General features: G+C 45.3%; 1 protein-coding gene across 2 annotated transcripts in view; it reads left to right on the top strand.

Annotated features, from left to right (window-relative positions):
- Positions 1–21,119, top strand: part of LOC138642949 (cytochrome P450 2D17-like) — a 172,228-nt gene that overhangs the window by 67,523 nt on the left and 83,586 nt on the right. For both annotated transcript variants that reach the window (XM_069731582.1, XM_069731583.1), the window contains exon 2: positions 5,973–6,135. In XM_069731582.1, coding sequence (XP_069587683.1) covers positions 5,973–6,135 — 163 coding nt within the window. The remainder of the gene's footprint in view (positions 1–5,972; positions 6,136–21,119) is intronic.

Here is a 21,119-nt window from a genome sequence, read left to right as displayed (position 1 = left end):
CCACACCAAGACACCGCCAGACAAGTTTTAGGTTATACTTACCTGCACCATCTTCTGTTCCGTAGACCACGACGGAGCTGGTAATCGCCCTGGACCCACTGTGGCACTTCCAGGGACCCCCACTGCCTGAATCGACTGGCTGGACTTGGGAATAACTTCTTCTTCGACAGAAAAAAAGTTGCACTCTGTAGTGCTAAAGCATGTCAATATGAAATATGAATAGCAATACTGTTTCTGGATAATAGGAAAAAAACTGAGACGCTTAGCACATAATTTGGCCAATTCATGTATGTGCAGCAGGCAACGACAAGGCGGTCTCAGAACTGCTGGAAGCCTACGTGTCTAGTGTGAACACTGCTCTAAGACTGAAGTCTTAATTATGTGCTAAGCATCTCAGTTTTTTCCTATCATACAGAAGCAGTATTGCTATTCATATTTTATATTGACAAATTTTTGTTTTTTGTATATGGAGATGGCTGTTCCTACTATGCATCTGTTCACACTAGCTTGGAAGTGCCAGTCAGTCTTTTGTCCTTCTTCGAAATGGATGTCTGTAGACGTTCACCTGTCAAGGACCGGAAACCAACTGATGCGTGGGAAAGGTGCCGTCGTTTTGTCTGCAGGTTTCCTGTCCTTGAAGGGCCGATCCCCTCTCTCGTGGTGCTATCATGGGGGATCGAATAAAATCACATTTCTTCCACAAAAAATGTTTAGTCCCAATTTTTTTATTTTCACAAGGGTAACAGGAGAAATTGGACTCCAAAAATTGTTGTGCAATTTCTCCTGATTACCTCAGTACCTAAAATGTGGTTGAAAACTACTTTTGAGACACAGTGCAAAGCTCAGTAGTGAAGAAGCGCCATATTGCAGTTCAGATTTTGCTGGACTGGTTTGAAGGTGCCATGTCACATTGGTAAAGTCCCTGAGGTGCCAGATGAGCAGAACCCCCCCAATAAGTGACCCCATTTTACAAACTACATCTCTCAATGAATTCATCTTGAGGTACAGTGATTATATTGACACCACAGGTGTGTCACAGAATTTTATACCATTGGGCAGTGAAGAAAAAATAATTACATTTTTACCACCAAAATTTAGTTTTATCCCCAGATTTTACATTTTCACACTGGTAAATCTATAAAAATGGCAGCAAAATGTATCCTACAATTTCTGTTGAATATGGAAATATCCCATATGTGGCTATACAGTACTGCTTAGCCATACGGCAAGACTCTGGAGGGAAGGAGCACTATTTGCGCAGATTTTGGTAGAATAGTTTGCGGACTTCATTTTCAGAGCCGCTAAGTGCTAGAAGCGCAGAATCCCTCCTCAAGTGACCCCATTTTTTAAATGATACCCCTTTGGGAATTTATGTACAGGTGTAGTGATGATTTTGACTCCATGGGTATTTTCCAGAAACAAGCAGCAGTCGAGGTTGCTTAGTTGAAATTGTAAACTGCCGTTGTAGTACCCAGTACGTTTTGGTGTCAAGCTCATGCTTCTGGAGACATGCACCTGTAAATTACATGGACTGTCATCACTACAGTAATGCCAAATGTGTACTCCAAATGTGGTTTAGATATACTATGGCTCTCAGAAGGCAGGAGGCATTTGAATTTGGGAGGGCAGAGTTGCTGAATTTCTTTTGGGGTTTGTGGAGCTATTGCTCTTTTACAGAGACTTTGTGCTACCAGTTATGTGGAAGCCTATTATATTTCCATTGACGGATGACAGACCTGAGTGGGGATTTGCCTTTTTTATAGAATGAGTTGAAGCTTTTGTTGGGAACATTTTACATAACATTTATTTGGAGCTCTACGCTGAACACTGACATAGGGGTTTATATCTAAATCTCCAATGACACCCTCGAGGAAGCCATTAACTATAATGAGGCAGCAGAGTTACTCTGGTCTCCATCTGGCCTTTGTTCAGTGGTGTCCTTCTTTTCAGACGTGCACAAAACTGTGGCAGACCGCGCTTTAATGCACACCTGAAAAGACCGTCGTCACCACTGGATTACAGGTCAGACTGCATTCACAGTGCCTCCATCTGCTTCATTATAAGCAATCTTCCACTGGGGCTTCCATCCGAATCACGTATTTCAGAGATTTACACGGAAACCCTGGTGTAAGCGCTCAGTACAGGATACATGTGAACTGAGCCTAACTGCGATCTTTGGGAGGCAGAAGGAAAAAATCAACAGCAGGTGAAAAATTGTTTGTTTGTTTTTTTTACGCCATTCCTCATGTGGTAAAAGCAATTAGAGAAGTTTATTCTTTGGGTTGGTGTGATTACAGCGATACCAGATTTATGTTTTTGCATCCCCATAATTTTTCCATATTTTAGCTGACAGTCATATGAGGGCTTGTTTTTTGCGGGACGAGTTAACGTTATTGGTAACATTTTTGGGCAAACTACATTTTTTGTTTGTGAATGTTCTTCCCAGCAATATGTGCTCCTGAAGGATGATGATGGAGTTCCATCATCATCCTTCAGGAGCGCATATTGCTGGGAAAAACATTCACAAAGTGTAATCGCATATGAAAGCACTGTTCAGTGCACTCATCAGTTCCCAGATCTTTTGCAGCAAACTGAGTGGAAAGAGGAATGGAGTGATCCATGGATTGGATCTATACACAGTATATCAAGACACCAAAAAGGTGAGTGGATTCACACTGAGTACACACCTTGGGAAACTAACTACTACACTCAGAAGTCTGCGCTTCCCATTTCTCTCCCTATAATCCCCTCTTGTTTTATATACATTTTTTGTTTGCTTTCTATTCCAATTTTTGGGAGACAGCGGGAACAAAAAACAGTAATTCAAGAATTGCTTTTGGGAGGTTTATGCTGTTCCACTTGTGGTAAAATGGATAAAGCAACTTTATTCTTCGGATTAGTACGATTACAGTGACGCTACATTTATATAGTTTTTTTTTTACATTTTGGATCTTTTACTCAATAAACTATTTAATAGAAAAAAATTATTAGTTTTGCATTGCTTTATTCTCAGAGCTATAACTTTTTTATTTTTCCGCTGACAGAGCTGTATGATGTTTGTTTTGTTTTTTTGCGGGACAAGATGACAGTTTTTCGAGATATCATTTTTATGTACATTCGTCTTTTTTATTGCGTTTTATTCCACTTTTGGTTTGGCGGTATGATGATAAAGCATAGTTTTTTTTTTTCTTCATTTTTTATTTATATTTTTAAAGGTGTTCACTGTATTGGTTAACTAGTGGGGACAGTTTTATAGGGCGGGTTATTCCAAATGCGACCTTACCAAATATGTGTACTATTTTATTTTTACTACTAGATGGTGGCCCGATTCTAACGCATCGGGTATTCTAGGATATGCATGTCCACGTAGTATATTGCCCAGCGACGTAGTATATTGCCCAGCGATGTAGTATATTGCCCAGCCACGTAGTATATTGCCCAGCCATGTAGTATATTGCCCAGCCACGTAGTATATTGCCCAGCGACGTAGTATATTGCCCAGCCACATAGTATATTGCGCAGCCCAGCCACGTAGTATATTGCCCAGTCACGTAGTATATTGCCCAGTCACGTAGTATATTGCCCAGCCACGTAGTATATTGCCCAGCCACGTAGTATATTGCATAGGCAGCATCAATAGCAAATAGTTGGGGAGACACAGGGTTAATAGCAGCGGTAACGGAGCGCGTTACACCGCGGGCCATTACCACTGCCATTAACCCTGTGTGAGCGGTGAGTGGAGGGGATTACGGAGCGGGCGCCGGGCAGTGAGTGCAGGGGAGTAGGGGAGGGACTAATCGGACTGTGGCCGTCGCTGATTGGTCGCGGCAGCCATGACAGGCAGCTGCCGAGACCAATCAGCGAATGAATAACCGTAACAGAAAGACAGACAGACAGACGGAAGTACCCCTTAGACAATTATGTATATAGATTGCATAAATTTATTTATTGGATTCATATTTTTTATTTTTATTTTGTGATGTATTTAAAAATATATTTTTTACTCTTTTTAATAACTTTTTCTTTACTTTTGTACATTGTCTCAGGATGAGACCTCAACGACTGTCTGATCACTGATCTAATACTCTAAAGGCCCCTTCACATTTAGCGACGCTGCAGCGATACCGACAACGATCCGGATCGCTGCAGCGTCGCTGTTTGGTCGCTGGAGAGCTGTCACACAGACCGCTCTCCAGCGACCAACGATGCCGGTAACCAGGGTAAGCATCGGGTAACTAAGCGCAGGGCCGCGCTTAGTAACCCGATGTTTACCCTGGTTACCATGCTAAAAGTAAAAAAAAACAAACGCTACATACTTACCTACCGCTGTCTGTCCTCCAGCGCTGCGCTCTGCTTCTCTGCTCTCCTCCTGTACTGTCTGGGAGCCGGAAAGCAGAGCGGTGACGTCACCGCTCTGCTTTCCGGCTCACAGCCAGTACAGGAGGAGAGCAGAGAAGCAGAGCGCAGCGCTGGAGGACAGACAGCAGTAGGTAAGTATGTAGCGTTTGTTTTTTTTTTACTTTTAGCATGGTAACCAGGGTAAACATCGGGTTACTAAGCGCGGCCCTGCGCTTAGTTACCCGATGTTTACCCTGGTTACCAGTGAAGACATCGCTGGATCGGTGTCACACACGCCGATCCAGCGATGTCTCCAGGGAGTCCAGCGACGAAATAAAGTTCTGGACTTTATTCAGCGACCAACGATCTCCCAGCAGGGGCCTGATCGTTGGTCGCTGTCACACAGAACGATTTCATTAACGATATCGTTGCTACGTCACAAATAGCAACGATATCGTTAACAATATCGTTATGTGTGAAGGTACCTTAATTCTCACGGTGATCTGCTGTGAACTCACTGAACTGAACTTCGGTGACCTCAGCACTGACTTTTTCCCCCACAGTGCTGAGGTCACTGCAGTTCAGCTTGGCTGGGAACACAGCCTCAGTGACCAGCGGTAACCTCGATGATTTCACTCACAGCAGCTCATTCACCAGTGGTTCCCAGCCTAGACGGTCGCATCTTGGCACCGTCCAGGTTGAAAACTCCTCCCCACCTGTGCTCTGATTCTCGCATATGAGCGGATTGGAGAGAACTGACACTTGGCTCACACTCACAGCAGAGCTGGAGCCAAGTGTCATTATCATATCGCATCCTGTGTTCTTGCCTCAGATGCCATATGCTAGTGTAACTCTGGCCTAAGATTGAAAATCGCATATGAATGAAGTGGCCATGTGATAACTCCTGGTTCCAGCAAGCAGAGCTGAATCCTGACAGTGAGTATATTTCACACTGCTAAGATTGATAGGTGACTGCAGGCTTCTGAATTTTCACATACACTGCACACTTTTAGGTCACGTGCACACGTTTGTGAAAGTATTGTGGATTTTTCCGGACTGATTTTTGGTAAATCCGGAATTAACGCGGATTTACCACGTTTTTTTTTGCAGATTCCACCTGCTGTTTTACACCTTTCGGATTCCTATTATGGAGCAGGTGTAAACTGCTGCGGAATCCGCACAAAGAATTGACATGGTGCGGAATAAACAACGATATGTTTCTGTGCATTTTTTTCCGCAGCATGTGCACTGTGGATTTTGCTTTCCATAGGTTTACATGGTACTGTAAACTCATGGAAAACTGCTGCGACTCCGCAGCGGCCAATCCGCTGCGGATCCGCAGCAAAATCCGCAACATGTGCACATACCCTCAGGATTCTCACTTGCAGATGGTTCCATTCGCGGCATGCAGGAAGCCAGAGGCAGGGCTCTCCAAAATAAAATTAAACAATCCCTTTAATGGAGGCTTAGAGTCATTCATACCAATACACCATTTGACATAAATGCTCATTTTTACCTTCTTAGCACACGCAATCCTTACATTTTTTTCTTAAATTTTAATAAAAACATTTTTTTGCTATCATCATAGAAGTGCAGTTTTTTAATGTATTTATTTTTCTTCATTTCTCTTACAGTTGGGGAAGCAGTATGGAAATGTTTTCAGCATGCAGATTTTCTTTGAGAACGCTGTAGTATTAAATGGATATGATGCAATAAAAGAAGGGCTAGTAACTAAATCAGAGGACACCGCTGACAGACCCTCCATACCAATGTTTGAGCATCTCGGATTCAATAATGGTAGGTGTTAATACTTACAAACAAGAGTATGTAATAGGTTAACATTCACATGAGACAAATCTCATCTCAGGAGAACATACTGAGCCAGGCTGCAGCTGTGTGCTCTATGGGTGTTTGCTATTTACCATTTATAAATTGGCCATGTTTTGATTGGCCAGTGTTATAGAGGGGAGGAAAGCAAATGTCCACAGAAAAGTTCTGTGGTGTACGTCCTGTTTGCTGAAGGTAACATTTTGAATATAAGGAACTCTTTATTACAAGGGGTCGTAACTTTAGAACAGAGGGGCACAGGAAAAAAAATCTTCTAGAATCAGTGAAGCAGCACCAGTTGGATGAGGTACTCAGTTCAAGCTGACAAAAATCCAGTTAAAAATCCAGTTAAAAACAGCATATTTATTCTGTAGAAGCAAAGTGTTGCCCTATATGTATACATGTTAGGGCATGTTAGGTTAGCCAATGGGTTGAACTAGATGGACTTAAAGTCTTCCTTCAACCTTAATAACTATGTTACTATGTTACTATGTATATATCACTGATTTTTTGGTGAAGAGGATACAATCTATAGTCCGATTCAAGGAAAATACCTGCAGGTAGTTCCACAATTTTTTTTTTAAAAATTGCAAATTCTAAACTACAAGTTTACCGCTCTAAAGGTACCGTCACACTAAGCGACGCTGCAGCGATACCGACAATGATGTCGATCGCTGCAGCGTCGCTGTTTGGTCGCTGGAGAGCTGTCACACAGACAGCTCTCCAGCGACCAACGATGCCGGCCCCCGGGTAACCAGGGAAAACATCGGGTTACTAAGTGCAGGGCCGCGCTTAGTAACCCGATGTTTACCCTGGTTACCGTTGTAAATGTAAAAAAAACAAACACTACATGCTTACATTCCCGGTGTCTGGTCATGTCCCTCGCCTTCATCTTCCCGCACTGACTGAGCGCCAGCCGTAAAGTACAGCGGTAACGTCACCGCTGTGCTGTGCTTTACGGCTGGCCGGCGCTCACCAGTCAGTGAGGGACCTGACCAGACACCGGGAATGTAAGCATGTAGTGTTTGTTTTTTTACATTTACAACGATAACCAGGGTAAACATCGGGTTACTAAGCGCGGCCCTGCGCTTAGTAACCCGATGTTTACCCTGGTTACCAGTGAAGACATCGCTGGATCGGCGTCACACACGCCGATTCAGCGATGTCAGCGGGAGATCCAGCGACAAAATAAAGTCCTGGACTTTCCCCAGCGACCAACGATCTCCCAGCAGGGGCCTGATCGTTGGTCGCTGTCACACATAATGATTTCGTTAACGATATCGTTATGTGTGACAGTACCTTAATTCTTAATTCTAAACTACAACTACTGCTCTTACACTGCAAGGGCCAAGCACACATAGTGTCAGTGTCTTTATATGCCCACTCTCATCCATCTCTGTCATTAATGCCTACCTGAGCGGCCGCTGCAGACAGGAAAGAAGGATGAGAATGCACATCAACAAACTGATTTTCATCCAGAAAAATGGGATGTCTTTTTTTTCTCACTTGGTCCAAAAAATAAATTCGGAACTCCAAAGTTAAATGCAGAAAACTTAGATAGTGATTTATTAACATAGGTACATCCACTGTGTATAAACGTTGACGTTTCGGCCAGCACTAAGCCTTCATCAGAACATAAGGAAACAAGCTAACCAGGACCAGTCAGATGACAAATGCACTTGTCATCCGACTGGTCTTGGTTAGGATGTTTCCTGCATTTAACTTTGGAGTGCCAAATTTATTTTTTGGACTATTTGGAGTGGCATTCTGTTCGTGCACCCTTTTCAATCCATTTTTTTTTCTCACACCCAACCAATTTCGATATGGCCCCCCCCCTGAAGATCTGCACTGCCCCATTGAATAACATTGGCCCCAGTACAATCCTTTTTTAACCAGATTTCACCTGTCCAAGTTGTTCACTCATGTGATCGAGCTTATAGGCAAAATGCCAAAGCGAGTGCTGTCAATCACCATGAGGAAAGAAGCGGAGGATTGTAATTCAAGGGAACCGTGCACTGAGTACTTGACTATGCCGAGGACTGTGACAACACAGCATTTAGTCTTAATTATGCCAGATTTTTTTTTCAGCAGGTCAAGAGACCTAAGCCATTGTTCATATGAGCCTGAACGATGACTCTTGAAATTATATTTATTGAAACTTATTGTGCTTCTATCCTTGGAGGAGAGGGACGCAGGGTAATTGAACATTCAGTGTTTGCTAATATGTTGATTTACCCAGTGTATCAGTCCATGCAGCTTTTGACCTGCAAACACTGAAGGATAAACTGTGCAGATTGTTTGAATACTCTAGCAAAGAGAGTTCCTCCTCCCACCTTCCTCCTGACCTGTGGATGATGGCCTGTAGGACAGATGTGAGTATGATAAAGGACCTCTGTTAGGGATGATCGAATATGCTCTGTGATACTCGGTTATCATTGGAGTATCACGGTGCTCGCTACTCAGCAATTAATGGGCGGTGCTCTATGTACAACTCGAATCACCTCCCCGCATCTTTGGCGCCTGTTACACAGCCAATAAGAATGCAGGGATTGTCTGTGAGTCACTGTAATGCCTTATCCATCTTGGTTATGGCATTACTGTGAGTGCCTGCCCGTCTTGCATCATCAAGAATTATAAAAGGACAGGCACCGCCTGGCTCGACACACTGATGCCATTTTACAGCTCTGTGACACTTTTTATTGGAAAAAGAGAGTGCTTGTCAAGGCCTGTGTGCCCAATGTAACAAATCGGAGTCCTGTAGGGTTGATACTGCTGCTGAAGCTAAGCCATCATAAAGTGGGGAAAAAAAAGTGTTTAGTCAGCCACCAATTGTGCAAGTTCTCCCACTTAAAAAGATGAGAGAAGCCTATAATTGACATCATAGGTAAACCACAACTATGAGGTTATGTAACCACGCTGCTCTTTTTAAGCGTTTTTTTAAGCATTATTGCAACGTTTTTCCGCTGAGGAAATGCTTAAAAAACACTTACATAAAGCATCAGATTATTTTTAATGGCATTCCGCAATTGTTGTGCCCATGCTGCGTTTTTTTCCGCAGCGGAAAATCAGCGTTTTTGCCGCTATAGAATTGCATTTGGACGGATGGAAAAACAATGCAATAAAACCGCGAAAAAAAACGCAACAAATATGCAATTAAACCACAAAAAAACGCAAAAAAAAAGCTAGAAAAATGCAAGCGGATTTCCTGGCAAGGGAGTCCGGTTTTGATGCGGAAAATTCTGCATACATTCTGCAACGTGGGCACATAGCCTGAGAGTCAAAATGAGAAAGCAAATCCAGAAAATCACCTATCTCTCTCATAAAAATGAACAAAGCGTTGTTTAGCCCACACTTTTCCACACCATCAGAAAACAGCAGCAAATAGTGTTTGTAATATTCAATATTTTAATGAGGCTCGCCAGTATGGATGACCCTCCTAATTTCAGTGTGCACTTTCTACAAATGCTTCATGACTGTATAAGTAGATCAACTGCACTTTCAAAATATTTTTTAAAATGGTTCATGGATTCAGTGACTCATAAATACAGTTTAAACACTGTTATTATTGCATTACAGTGATATTTAACACTTACAAAAAGAGTAGGAAAATATTTCACGATTAGATTACGCATCCATACATGACCGCGTATGCCGAATATGGTTTTTCCTTCGGGCGTAAACCTAAATACCAACAAACCCTGACATACTGTCCCCAACCCATTCCTTAAATAAAAACACAACCATTTATGTTCTTTGGATAATTTGGCCACAGCGGCCAACTTTTATTAACAAAACAATAACATAAACAGTAATACAATCAGTATATATAAATACGAGGGGAGGGTTCTTGGAGCTAAAAAGATCTGGCAAAACCCCAAAATGAAGATCGACCACCATGCTACCCTCAGCCGTACATCACCAGCTCGAGGGCACCATACATCCCATTCCGGGAAGAGAAACCACCAAAAGCTCCCAGGGTAAAACCCCATCCAGAGCTCATACCAAATGCCAGATCAAACCCCACACCATTTTCAATTGCCTGTAATTATGTTACAATTCCTTCCCCCTACCAATCAGCGTCAACTCCAAGAACCCCCACCCCCCAACCAACCACGAACAGCCCTGACTACCTCAGGCTCGTGAGTGCCCCAACACCACCAATGCTCTCTCCACCCCTTCTTGTAATGCCAATGTCCACAAATCGATCCCAATTGCATTTAAATGAACTCCAGCCACCAACCAGTAATTACCAACCCCCGATTCCAATTCAAAATGCCTGACGCTAATACCCCCATTTATAGAAACAAAACCCGATAATGCCCTGTTTAATTTTACCCTAGCTCTGTTAATCCCCTTCAGAGATCTAGCTACCCTCCACCTCTTCCTAGGCACAATATCCGACCACACGATCACCACTCCCGGAAACAATATCCACTACCTCAAGAGATCGAACCGTATATCTCTGATTAATTCTCTAACCAGCCTTACCCCCAAATCATTTCCCCCCATATGCACCACCAAAATGTCGGGCTGTCTATCCAAACGAGCTGCCCTGGAAAATTCAGAAAGAACCCTACTCCAAACCATCCCTCTAAAACCCAACCAATGAATGACCACTTGCTGCCTACTAAAACTCAGTTGCCTACCGTCCGGCCTGACATCGGCATGCAGCGCACCCCCAATGCACAAATGAATGTCCAAAGATCCAGGCTAAATAGGGGGAACCACCTGCATCAAAATACATGAAAACAATCAACTTCAACAAAATATCATGACACGCTACTAATAATTAGTAACGCACATAAGTTAAGTAGCGGTCCAATGTCCACCTACCAATTCTCCTTATTGTATCCGCACCTAAACCCAAACTATCAGCCTCCGATGCAGCCCCAATCCTAAAGGAATGCAAACCGAAACTATCCGGGGGAAGGCCCAACTCTTGCAAACCCCTTTTTAATACCGCAATAAACTGGAAACGAGGCAGAAATGCCCCCCCTGCGTGACACAACAAAGGGCCTACTCTACCTGACCACAAGTGCCAATACACTTCCAGGCACCGTCTCGGGCACATCAACAACCCGTTAACACTCCCCAACACCACGCGTTTTCCTCGTCCAAACTGGTCAGTCTTCGAACGTCGAATCCAAAAGACAATACCCCCGTCCAGAAATCCACATCCTCTGCCAACAAACCGCCTGCCCTGCCCCTGGAGCCTGACACAAGCTCACCAACTCGCATGGCCCCAAAGAAGGCTAAAGAAAAAGCAAGTCGAAACAACGCCAACTCGAAATTGGAACAACAACTAGAATCCAAAACTCCGCCCAACCGTTCCAAAAGGCCGAACAAAATTGGACGCTGCCTATCAAGCATCTGATTACCTCTTCTAAAGCCCCTTAGTGCCTGTCTAACCAAAAAAATTTTTGGAACATCCGCCAACCCCTGCAACTTGAAACCATAAGCAAGTCCAGCCACGAATTTATTCACTTTAGAAATCGACCAACCTACCTCGGCCGCCTTGCCGATTAAAAATAACACCGCCAACATCGTATCTTCTTCGGACACCAAATCGCCCCAACAAGACACCCAACTTTGCCATACCTGCCACGAGGCTTAGTATGATGACCAGGTTTGGCTTGTAACAGACTCCTGAATCAACCGTCCTGCTCGTCCATAATCACGTTCCAAAGATGCAAAGGGCATTCCTCTCCTGAGACCTCCGCGTCAGGCACCAATTCCCAAAAACACTCCCACTGAAAAACGAGACGATGCATCCGCTATTGAATTCTGGACACCTGGCACATGAACCGCAGAAATACAAGCATTCAGCTCCAAACACCTGAGAACCAGCTCCCTCACCAACTTGATCACCGGGGGGGGACGAAGCTGATAAACTGTTAATCACCGACACCGCGTTCATATTGTCGCAATGAAAACTAACTCTCCTGTTAGCGATCATTTCCCCCCGAATGGAAACCGCCACAACAATAGGAAACAATTCCAACATAGCCAGGTTTTTTGTAAGGCCCAACTTCCTCCAAGACTCCGGCCATTGTCCCGCACACCACCTTCCCTTGCAATAGGCCCCATAACCCGCCGCACCGGCTGCGTCCGTGTAAATCTCGCAGTTAAAATTGGTTTATATCTCCTGTTGAATCAAGAACCGCCCATTGTAATTTTCCAAAAAACGTTGCCACACTATCAAATCGTCCCTGTGCTCCTTATTCAAATGAATGAAATGGTGAGGCGCCTTCACACCTGCTGTCGCAACCAACAACCTGCGACAAAATATCCTGCCCATGGGCATGATCCTGCACGCGAAATTCAACCTACCCAAAAAAGACTGCAACTCTTTCAAAGTCAGCTTCCGTATCCTCCTAGCTCTATCCACCTCTTGTTGCAGCAGGGCCAGATTATCTTCCGGTAACCGACACTCCATTCTGTCTGAATCAGTTAGAATACCCAGAAAACTCAAAACGGTACTAGGACCTTCCGTCTTTTCCTTCGCTAATGGAAACCCCAAAACGCTCAGCAACCCAAAACATGGCCGTTAACGCATTCCTGCACAATGCTGAATGAGGCGGACCAATAAACAAAAAGTCATCCAGATGATGAATAACTGACTGAACTCCCGCAACATCCTTAACCACCCACTCCAAAAAGGTACTTAACGTCTCGAACAAGGAACAAGAAATTGCACAACCCATTGGCAAACATCTATCCAAATAGTAACCACCATTCCAAAAACAACCTAACAATGGAACACTGTCCGGGTGTACCGGAAGCAAATGGAAGGCCGATTTAATATCCATTTTTGGTAACAAAGCTCCAGGGCCGTACCTCCTCACCCACTGTACTGCCCCATCAAACGATGTATATTCCACAGAGCACAACTCTTGTGCAATGCCATCGTTCACCGACAGGACTTTTGGGTATGACAAATGCTGAATCAAACAAAATTTATTCGGCTCTTTTTTGGGCACCACCCCCAAAGGGGAAACAACCATCCCTTCAGTTGGCGGATGCAAAAACAGACCAGCCATCCTCCCCAGCTCCACCTCTTTTTTAAGCTTAACATCAACAACCTCGGCATGCAACATTGCCAACCGCAAATTGTTAATCGAGAAAGGAACCTTGTGACCCGAAGGGGGAATCTTAAAACCGTCTGCAAAACCATGAAAAATAACACCAGCCTTCACTTGATCAGGGTACCTATTTAGAAAGGGGGCCATCTCTTGAAGTCTCACCGGGGTCTCCCCCTTGACCGGCACCCATCGATGGCTTTCCTTTCCCTTTTTTGAAACATTTTGAGGCGGGAGCTTCCGTTACAATGGGAACACACGTGCTTAAACTTACAGGTACTCCCGTATTTACACTGGCCGTCATTAAACTGCAAGCATGTACCAGATTTTTCCTTTGATCCCTGTGCCTCCTGGCTACTGCTTACATGTCCCGCCTGCTGGTTGCCACCACCTCCACCCCCGTGAAAGGACTGCCCATGCCTGGCTGGGGCCATAACCTTCAACCAGAGCCCTATATCCTTCTGGTCCCACCTAATTTCCGGCTTCACCGCCTTCCTCTGCCTGAACTGCTCATCATACTGCAGCCATGTTTGACCACCATAGGTACGATGCGCAATCGAGTCTAAATAACAAAACAATCCCGGGCAATTCTCAGGCAACTTCTCCCCCCCCCACACTCGCCAATATAGCAAATGCCTGCAGCCAATTTACAAATGTCTGCGGAATTAATCTCCTCCTCCGCTTTTCTTCCTCCTTTTTGCTATCATCTTTTTTCCCTTTATCTAAATTAAACTTTTCCAACAGGAGAAGTGAAAAAATCTCCACATACTCATCCCACCAAATCTTCTCTTTTACCTCCTTCTTTGAATGAGCTCCCAAAGGCCCTTCAAAACATGCATAAACTTCCCCTTTTGCTCTGTCACCTAATTTAACTACATCCCCTTTCTCCTTTTCCGTCTGAACCGAAACCGATACACCTGAGGATGCGACCTCAGCTACCCGACCAGGACTCAACAATAAACTTCCCGACTGGGGCTCTACTCCTTTCCCTGTCATCCATGCCCCCACTGGCGACGTAACGGCCCCAGTTGCCACCCCGCCATCTAACCTCTGCAGAATTTGCGACATACTGTGCAAGATATCCTGCAGGCCTGGCACGTCCGCCACAATAGGCCCACCCCGCTGCCACTCCTCACTCCCTACCACCTGACCCCCCTAGCTTCCTGCAGCCTGACCCCTGCAGGCAACAAACAAGACATGGAATCATACTCACTCAGCTGTGTGGGTGCTGTGTCCCCGCCAGCCGAACCTCCAGATCCCTGCTGCTCCGTCCCTCCGCAATGGTCGCTGCCGGACGCCACCTCCTCATCGTTACGCTGCTGCCCCGGACCCGCGCCCCTGGCCTCCTCGTCACCAGGGGGGATCCGAGAATGTTGAGTGTTGTGAATTCTGTTGTCGAACTCCCTCCTGTGGTCGTGAATGGTACTTCGGCGAGTTCTGTCCATGGACTCCCTCTGGTGGCTGTGAGTGAAGCTGCTGCTTCTGAGGTTCCTTACACAGGTGATGTGGTTTATCCTTTGGTTGGCTGCTCTATTTAACTCCACTCAGATCATTACTCCATGCCAGCTGTCAATGTTCCTGCATTGGTTCAGTTCGCTCTTGGATCTTTCTGGTGACCTGTCTTCTCCAGCAGAAGCTAAGTTCCTGATAGTTATTATTTGTTCATTGTTTCCTTGTCCAGCTGGTTATCATGATTTTGTCTTGCTAGCTGGAAGCTCTGGGATGCAGAGTGGCATCTCTGCACCGTTAGTCGGTGCGGAGGTCTTTTAGCACACTCTGCGTGGTCTTTTGTAGTTTTTTGTGCTGACCGCAAAGATTCCTTTCCTATCCTCTGTCTGTTTAGTAAGTCTGGCCTCCCTTTGCTGAAACCTGTTTCATTTCTGCGTTTGTGACTTTCATCTTTACTCACAGTCAATATATGTGGGGGGCTGCCTTTTCCTTTGGGGAATTTCTCTGAGGCAAGGTAGGCTTTATTTTCTTTCTGTAGGGCTAGCTAGCTCTTAGGCTGTGAAGAGGCGTCTAGGGAGAGTCAGGAACGCTCCACGGCTATTTCTAGTTGTTGTGTTAGGATTAGGGCCTGCAGTCAGCAGAGCTCCCACATCCCAGAGCTTGTCCTGTGTGAGTTTAACTATCAGGTCGTGTCGGGTGCTCCTAACCACCAGGTCATAACAGTACAGCTGGCCCAAAGTATTAATGCATCTCAATAGAGGGATAAGAGAAGTTCTGAGACCATTTTTTTTTCTTTGCACTGTGTTTTGTCTTTCTTTTCCCCTAAACCTTTGGGTGGTTCAGGACACAGGTGTAGTTATGGACATTCAAGGTATGTCCTCTTGTGTGGATCATCTCACTGCAAGGGTACAAAACATTCAAGATTTTGTGGTTCAGAATCCGATGTTAGAGCCTAGAATTCCTTTTCCTGATTTATTTTCTGGGGATAGATCTAAGTTTCTGAATTTCAAGAATAATTGTAAACTGTTTCTAGCTTTAAAACCCCACTCCTCTGGTGACCCCGTTCAACAAGTAAAAATCATTATTTCTTTGTTGCGTGGTGACCCTCAAGACTGGGCATTTTCCCTTGCGCCAGGAGATCCTGCATTGCGTGATGTTGATGCATTTTTTCTGGCGCTTGGATTACTTTATGATGAACCAAATTCAGTGGATCAGGCAGAGAAAATCTTGCTGGCTTTGTGTCAGGGTCAGGATGAAGCGGAGGTGTACTGTCAGAAGTTTAGAAAGTGGTCTGTGCTTACTCAGTGGAATGAGTGTGCCCTGGCGGCAATTTTCAGAAAGGGTCTTTCTGAAGCCCTTAAGGATGTCATGGTGGGATTTCCCACGCCTGCTGGTCTGAATGAGTCTATGTCCTTGGCCATTCAGATCGATCGGCGCTTGCGTGAGCGCAAAGCTGTGCACCATCTGGCGGTGTTCTCTGAGCATAGGCCTGAGCCTATGCAGTGTGATAGGACTTTGACCAGAGCTGAACGGCAAGAACACAGACGTCGGAATAGGCTGTGTTTTTACTGTGGTGATTCCACTCATGCGATCTCCGATTGTCCTAAGCGCACTAAGCGGTTCGCTAGGTCTGCCACCATTGGTACGGTACAGTCTAAATTTCTTTTGTCCGTTACTCTGATTTGCTCTCTGTCATCCTATTCTGTTATGGCATTTGTGGATTCAGGCGCTGCCCTGAATTTGATGGACTTGGAGTTTGCCAGGCGCTGTGGTTTTTTCTTGGAGCCCTTGCAGTATCCTATTCCATTGAGAGGAATTGATGCTACGCCTTTGGCCAAGAATAAGCCTCAGTACTGGACTCAATTGACCATGTGCATGGCTCCTGCACATCAGGAGGATATTCGCTTTTTGGTGTTGCATAATCTGCATGATGTGGTCGTTTTGGGGTTGCCATGGCTACAGGTCCATAATCCAGTGTTAGATTGGAAATCTATGTCTGTGTCCGGCTGGGGTTGTCAGGGAGTACATGGTGATGTTCCATTGTTGTCAATTTCGCCTTCCACTCCTTCTGAAGTCCCTGAGTTTTTATCAGATTACCGGGATGTATTTGAAGAGCCCAAATCCGGTGCCCTACCTCCTCATAGGGATTGCGATTGTGCTATTAATTTGATTCCTGGTAGTAAGTTTCCTAAGGGCCATCTGTTTAATTTATCTGTGCCAGAGCACGCCGCTATGCGGAGTTATATTAAGGAATCCTTGGAGAACAGTCATATTCGCCCGTCGTCGTCACCATTGGGAGCAGGGTTCTTTTTTGTGGCCAAGAAGGATGGCGCTTTGAGACCTTGTATTGATTACCGCCTTCTTAATAAGATCACAGTCAAATTTCAGTATCCTTTGCCGCTGCTGTCTGATTTGTTTGCTCGGATTAAGGGGGCTAGTTGGTTCACCAAGATAGATCTTCGAGGGGCGTACAATCTTGTGCGAATTAAACAGGGCGATGAATGGAAAACAGCATTTAATACGCCCGAGGGCCATTTTGAGTATCTGGTTATGCCATTCGGGCTTTCTAATGCTCCATCTGTGTTTCAGTCCTTTATGCATGACATCTTTAGAGAGTACCTGGATAAATTCATGATTGCATATTTGGATGACATTTTGGTCTTTTCGAATAATTGGGAGTCTCATGTGAAGCAGGTCAGAATGGTGTTCCATGTCCTTCGTGAGAATTCCTTATTTGTGAAGGGGTCAAAGTGTCTCTTTGGAGTTCAGAAGGTTTCATTTTTGGGTTTCATTTTTTCCCCTTCTACTATCGAGATGGACCCTGTTAAAGTTCAGGCCATTTATGATTGGACTCAGCAGACATCTGTGAAGAGCCTGCAGAAGTTCCTGGGCTTTGCTAATTTTTACCGTCGCTTCATCGCTAATTTTTCTAGTATTGCTAAACCGTTGACTGATTTGACCAAGAAAGTTGCTGATGTGGTCAATTGGTCCTCTGCGGCTGTAGAGGCTTTTCAGGAGTTGAAGCGTCATTTTTCTTCTGCCCCTGTGTTGTGCCAGCCAGATGTTTTGCTCCCGTTTCAGGTCGAGGTTGATGCTTCTGAGATTGGAGCAGGGGCTGTTTTGTCGCAAAGAAGTTCTGATGGCTCGGTGATGAAACCATGTGCCTTCTTTTCTAGAAAATTCTCGCCTGCTGAGCGCAATTATGATGTTGGCTATCGAGAGTTGTTGGCCATGAAGTGGGCATTCGAGGAGTGGCGATGAATGGAAAACAGCATTTAATACGCCCGAGCGCCATTTTGAGTACCTGGTTATGCCATTCGGGCTTTCTAATGCTCCATCTGTGTTTCAGTCCTTTATGCATGACATCTTTAGAGAGTACCTGGATAAATTCATGATTGTATATTTGGATGACATTTTGGTCTTTTCGAATAATTGGGAGTCTCATGTGAAGCAGGTCAGAATGGTGTTCCATGTCCTTCGTGAGAATTCCTTATTTGTGAAGGGGTCAAAGTGTCTCTTTGGAGTTCAGAAGGTTTCATTTTTGGGTTTCATTTTTTCCCCTTCTACTATCGAGATGGACCCTGTTAAAGTTCAGGCCATTTATGATTGGACTCAGCAGACATCTGTGAAGAGCCTGCAGAAGTTCCTGGGCTTTGCTAATTTTTACCGTCGCTTCATCGCTAATTTTTCTAGTATTGCTAAACCGTTGACTGATTTGACCAAGAAAGTTGCTGATGTGGTCAATTGGTCCTCTGCGGCTGTAGAGGCTTTTCAGGAGTTGAAGCGTCGTTTTTCTTCTGCCCCTGTGTTGTGCCAGCCAGATGTTTCGCTCCCGTTTCAGGTCGAGGTTGATGCTTCTGAGATTGGAGCAGGGGCTGTTTTGTCGCAAAGAAGTTCTGATGGCTCGGTGATGAAACCATGTGCCTTCTTTTCTAGAAAATTCTCGCCTGCTGAGCGCAATTATGATGTTGGCAATCGAGAGTTGTTGGCCATGAAGTGGGCATTCGAGGAGTGGCGACATTGGCTTGAAGGAGCTAAGCATCGCGTGGTGGTCTTGACGGATCACAAGAATTTGACTTATCTCGAGTCTGCCAAACGGTTGAATCCTAGACAGGCTCGATGGTCGCTCTTTTTCTCCCGTTTTGATTTTGTGGTTTCATACCTTCCGGGATCTAAGAATGTGAAGGCTGATGCCCTGTCAAGGAGTTTTGTGCCTGACACTCCGGGTGTTCCGGAGCCGGCGGGTATTCTTAAAGAGGGGGTAATTTTGTCTGCCATCTCCCCTGATTTGCGGCGCGTGCTGCAGAAGTTTCAGGCTGATAGACCTGACCGTTGTCCAGCGGAGAGACTGTTTGTCCCTGATAGATGGACTAGTAGAGTTATCTCTGAGGTTCATTGTTCGGTGTTGGCTGGTCATCCTGGAATCTTTGGTACCAGAGATTTGGTGGCTAGATCCTTTTGGTGGCCTTCTTTGTCACGGGATGTGCGTTCTTTTGTGCAGTCCTGTGGGACTTGTGCTCGGGCTAAGCCCTGCTGTTCTCGTGCCAGTGGGTTGCTTTTGCCCTTGCCGGCCCCGAAGAGGCCCTGGACGCATATTTCCATGGATTTTATTTCTGATCTCCCTGTTTCTCAAAGGATGTCGGTCATTTTGGTGGTTTGTGATCGCTTTTTTAAGATGGTCCATTTGGTACCCTTGTCTAAATTGCCTTCCTCCTCTGATTTGGTGCCATTGTTTTTCCAGCATGTGGTTCGTTTGCATGGCTGTTATGATAAGGTAATTCAGTACCACAATGGACATAGAGGTCAGAGCACATACAGTGACCTGACAATAACCCAAAAACATAGAACGAGCTCTGAGACGTGGAAACTCTGCTGACCGCAATCCCTAATCCTCTCCAACACACTAGAGGCAGCCGTGGATTGCGCTTAACGCTCCCTATGCAACTCGGCACAGCCTGAGAAACTAGCTAGCCTGAAGATAGAAAATAAGCCTACCTTGCCTCAGAGAAATACCCCAAAGGAAAAGGCAGCCCCCACATATAATGACTGTGAGTTAAGATGAAAAGACAAACGCAGAGATGAAACAGATTTAGCAAAGTGAGGCCCGACTTTCTGAACAGAGCGAGGATAGGAAAGGTAACTTTGCGGTCAACACAAAACCCTACAAAAACCACGCAAAGGGGGCAAAAAGACCCTCCGTACCGAACTAACGGCACGGAGGTACACCCTCTGCGTCCCAGAGCTTCCAGCAAGCATGAAAAAACAAATAGACAAGCTGGACAGAAAAAAACAGCAAACAAAATAGCAAAGCGGAACTTAGCTATGCAGAGCAGCAGGCCACAGGAACGATCCAGGAGGAAACAGGTCCAATACTAGAACATTGACTGGAGGCCAGGATCAAAGCACAAGGTGGAGTTAAATAGAGCAGCACCTAACGACTTCACCACATCACCTGAGGAAGGAAACTCAGTTGCCGCAGTACCACTTTCCTCCACCAACGGAAGCTCACAGAGAGAATCAGCCGAAGTACCACTTGTGACCACAGGAGGGAGCTCTGCCACAGAATTCACAACAGTACCCCCCCTTGAGGAGGGGTCACCGAACCCTCACCAGAGCCCCCAGGACGACCAGGATGAGCCATATGAAAGGCACGAACAAGATCGGGAGCATGGACATCAGAGGCAAAGACCCAGGAATTATCTTCCTGAGCATAACCCTTCCACTTAACCAGATACTGGAGTTTCCGTCTTGAAACATGAGAATCCAAAATCTTCTCCACAATATACTCCAACTCTCCCTCCACCTAAACCGGGGCAGGAGGATCAACAGATGGAACCATAGGTGCCACGTATCTCCGCAACAATGACTAAATGAATACGTTATGTATGGAAAAAGAATCTGGAAGGGTCAGACGAAAAGACACAGGATTAAGAACCTCAGAAATCCTATACGGACCAATGAAACGAGGTTTAAACTTAGGAGAGGAAACCTTCATAGGAATATGACGAGAAGATAACCAAACCAAATCCCCAACACGAAGTCGGGGACCCACACAGCGTCTGCGATTAGCGAAGCGTTGAGCCTTCTCCTGGGACAAGGTCAAATTGTCCACTACTTGAGTCCAAATCTGCTGCAACCTGTCCACCACAGTATCCACACCAGGACAGTCCGAAGACTCAACCTGCCCTGAAGAGAAACGAGGATGGAACCCAGAGTTGCAGAAAAATGGCGAAACCAAGGTATCCGAGCTGGCCCGATTATTAAGGGCGAACTCAGCCAAAGGCAAAAAGGGCACCCAGTCATCCTGATCAGCAGAAACAAAGCATCTCAGATATGTTTCCAAGGTCTGATTGGTTCGTTCGGTCTGGCCATTAGTCTGAGGATGGAAAGCCGAGGAAAAAGACAAGTCAATGCCCATCCTACCAC

The sequence above is a fragment of the Ranitomeya imitator genome, chromosome 6 (genome assembly GCF_032444005.1).
Source record: "Ranitomeya imitator isolate aRanImi1 chromosome 6, aRanImi1.pri, whole genome shotgun sequence".
In the NCBI taxonomy this organism is placed as follows: Eukaryota; Metazoa; Chordata; class Amphibia; order Anura; family Dendrobatidae; genus Ranitomeya; species Ranitomeya imitator.
Note: the sequence above shows the minus strand (reverse complement) of the source record. Positions and strands in the feature narration are given on the sequence as shown.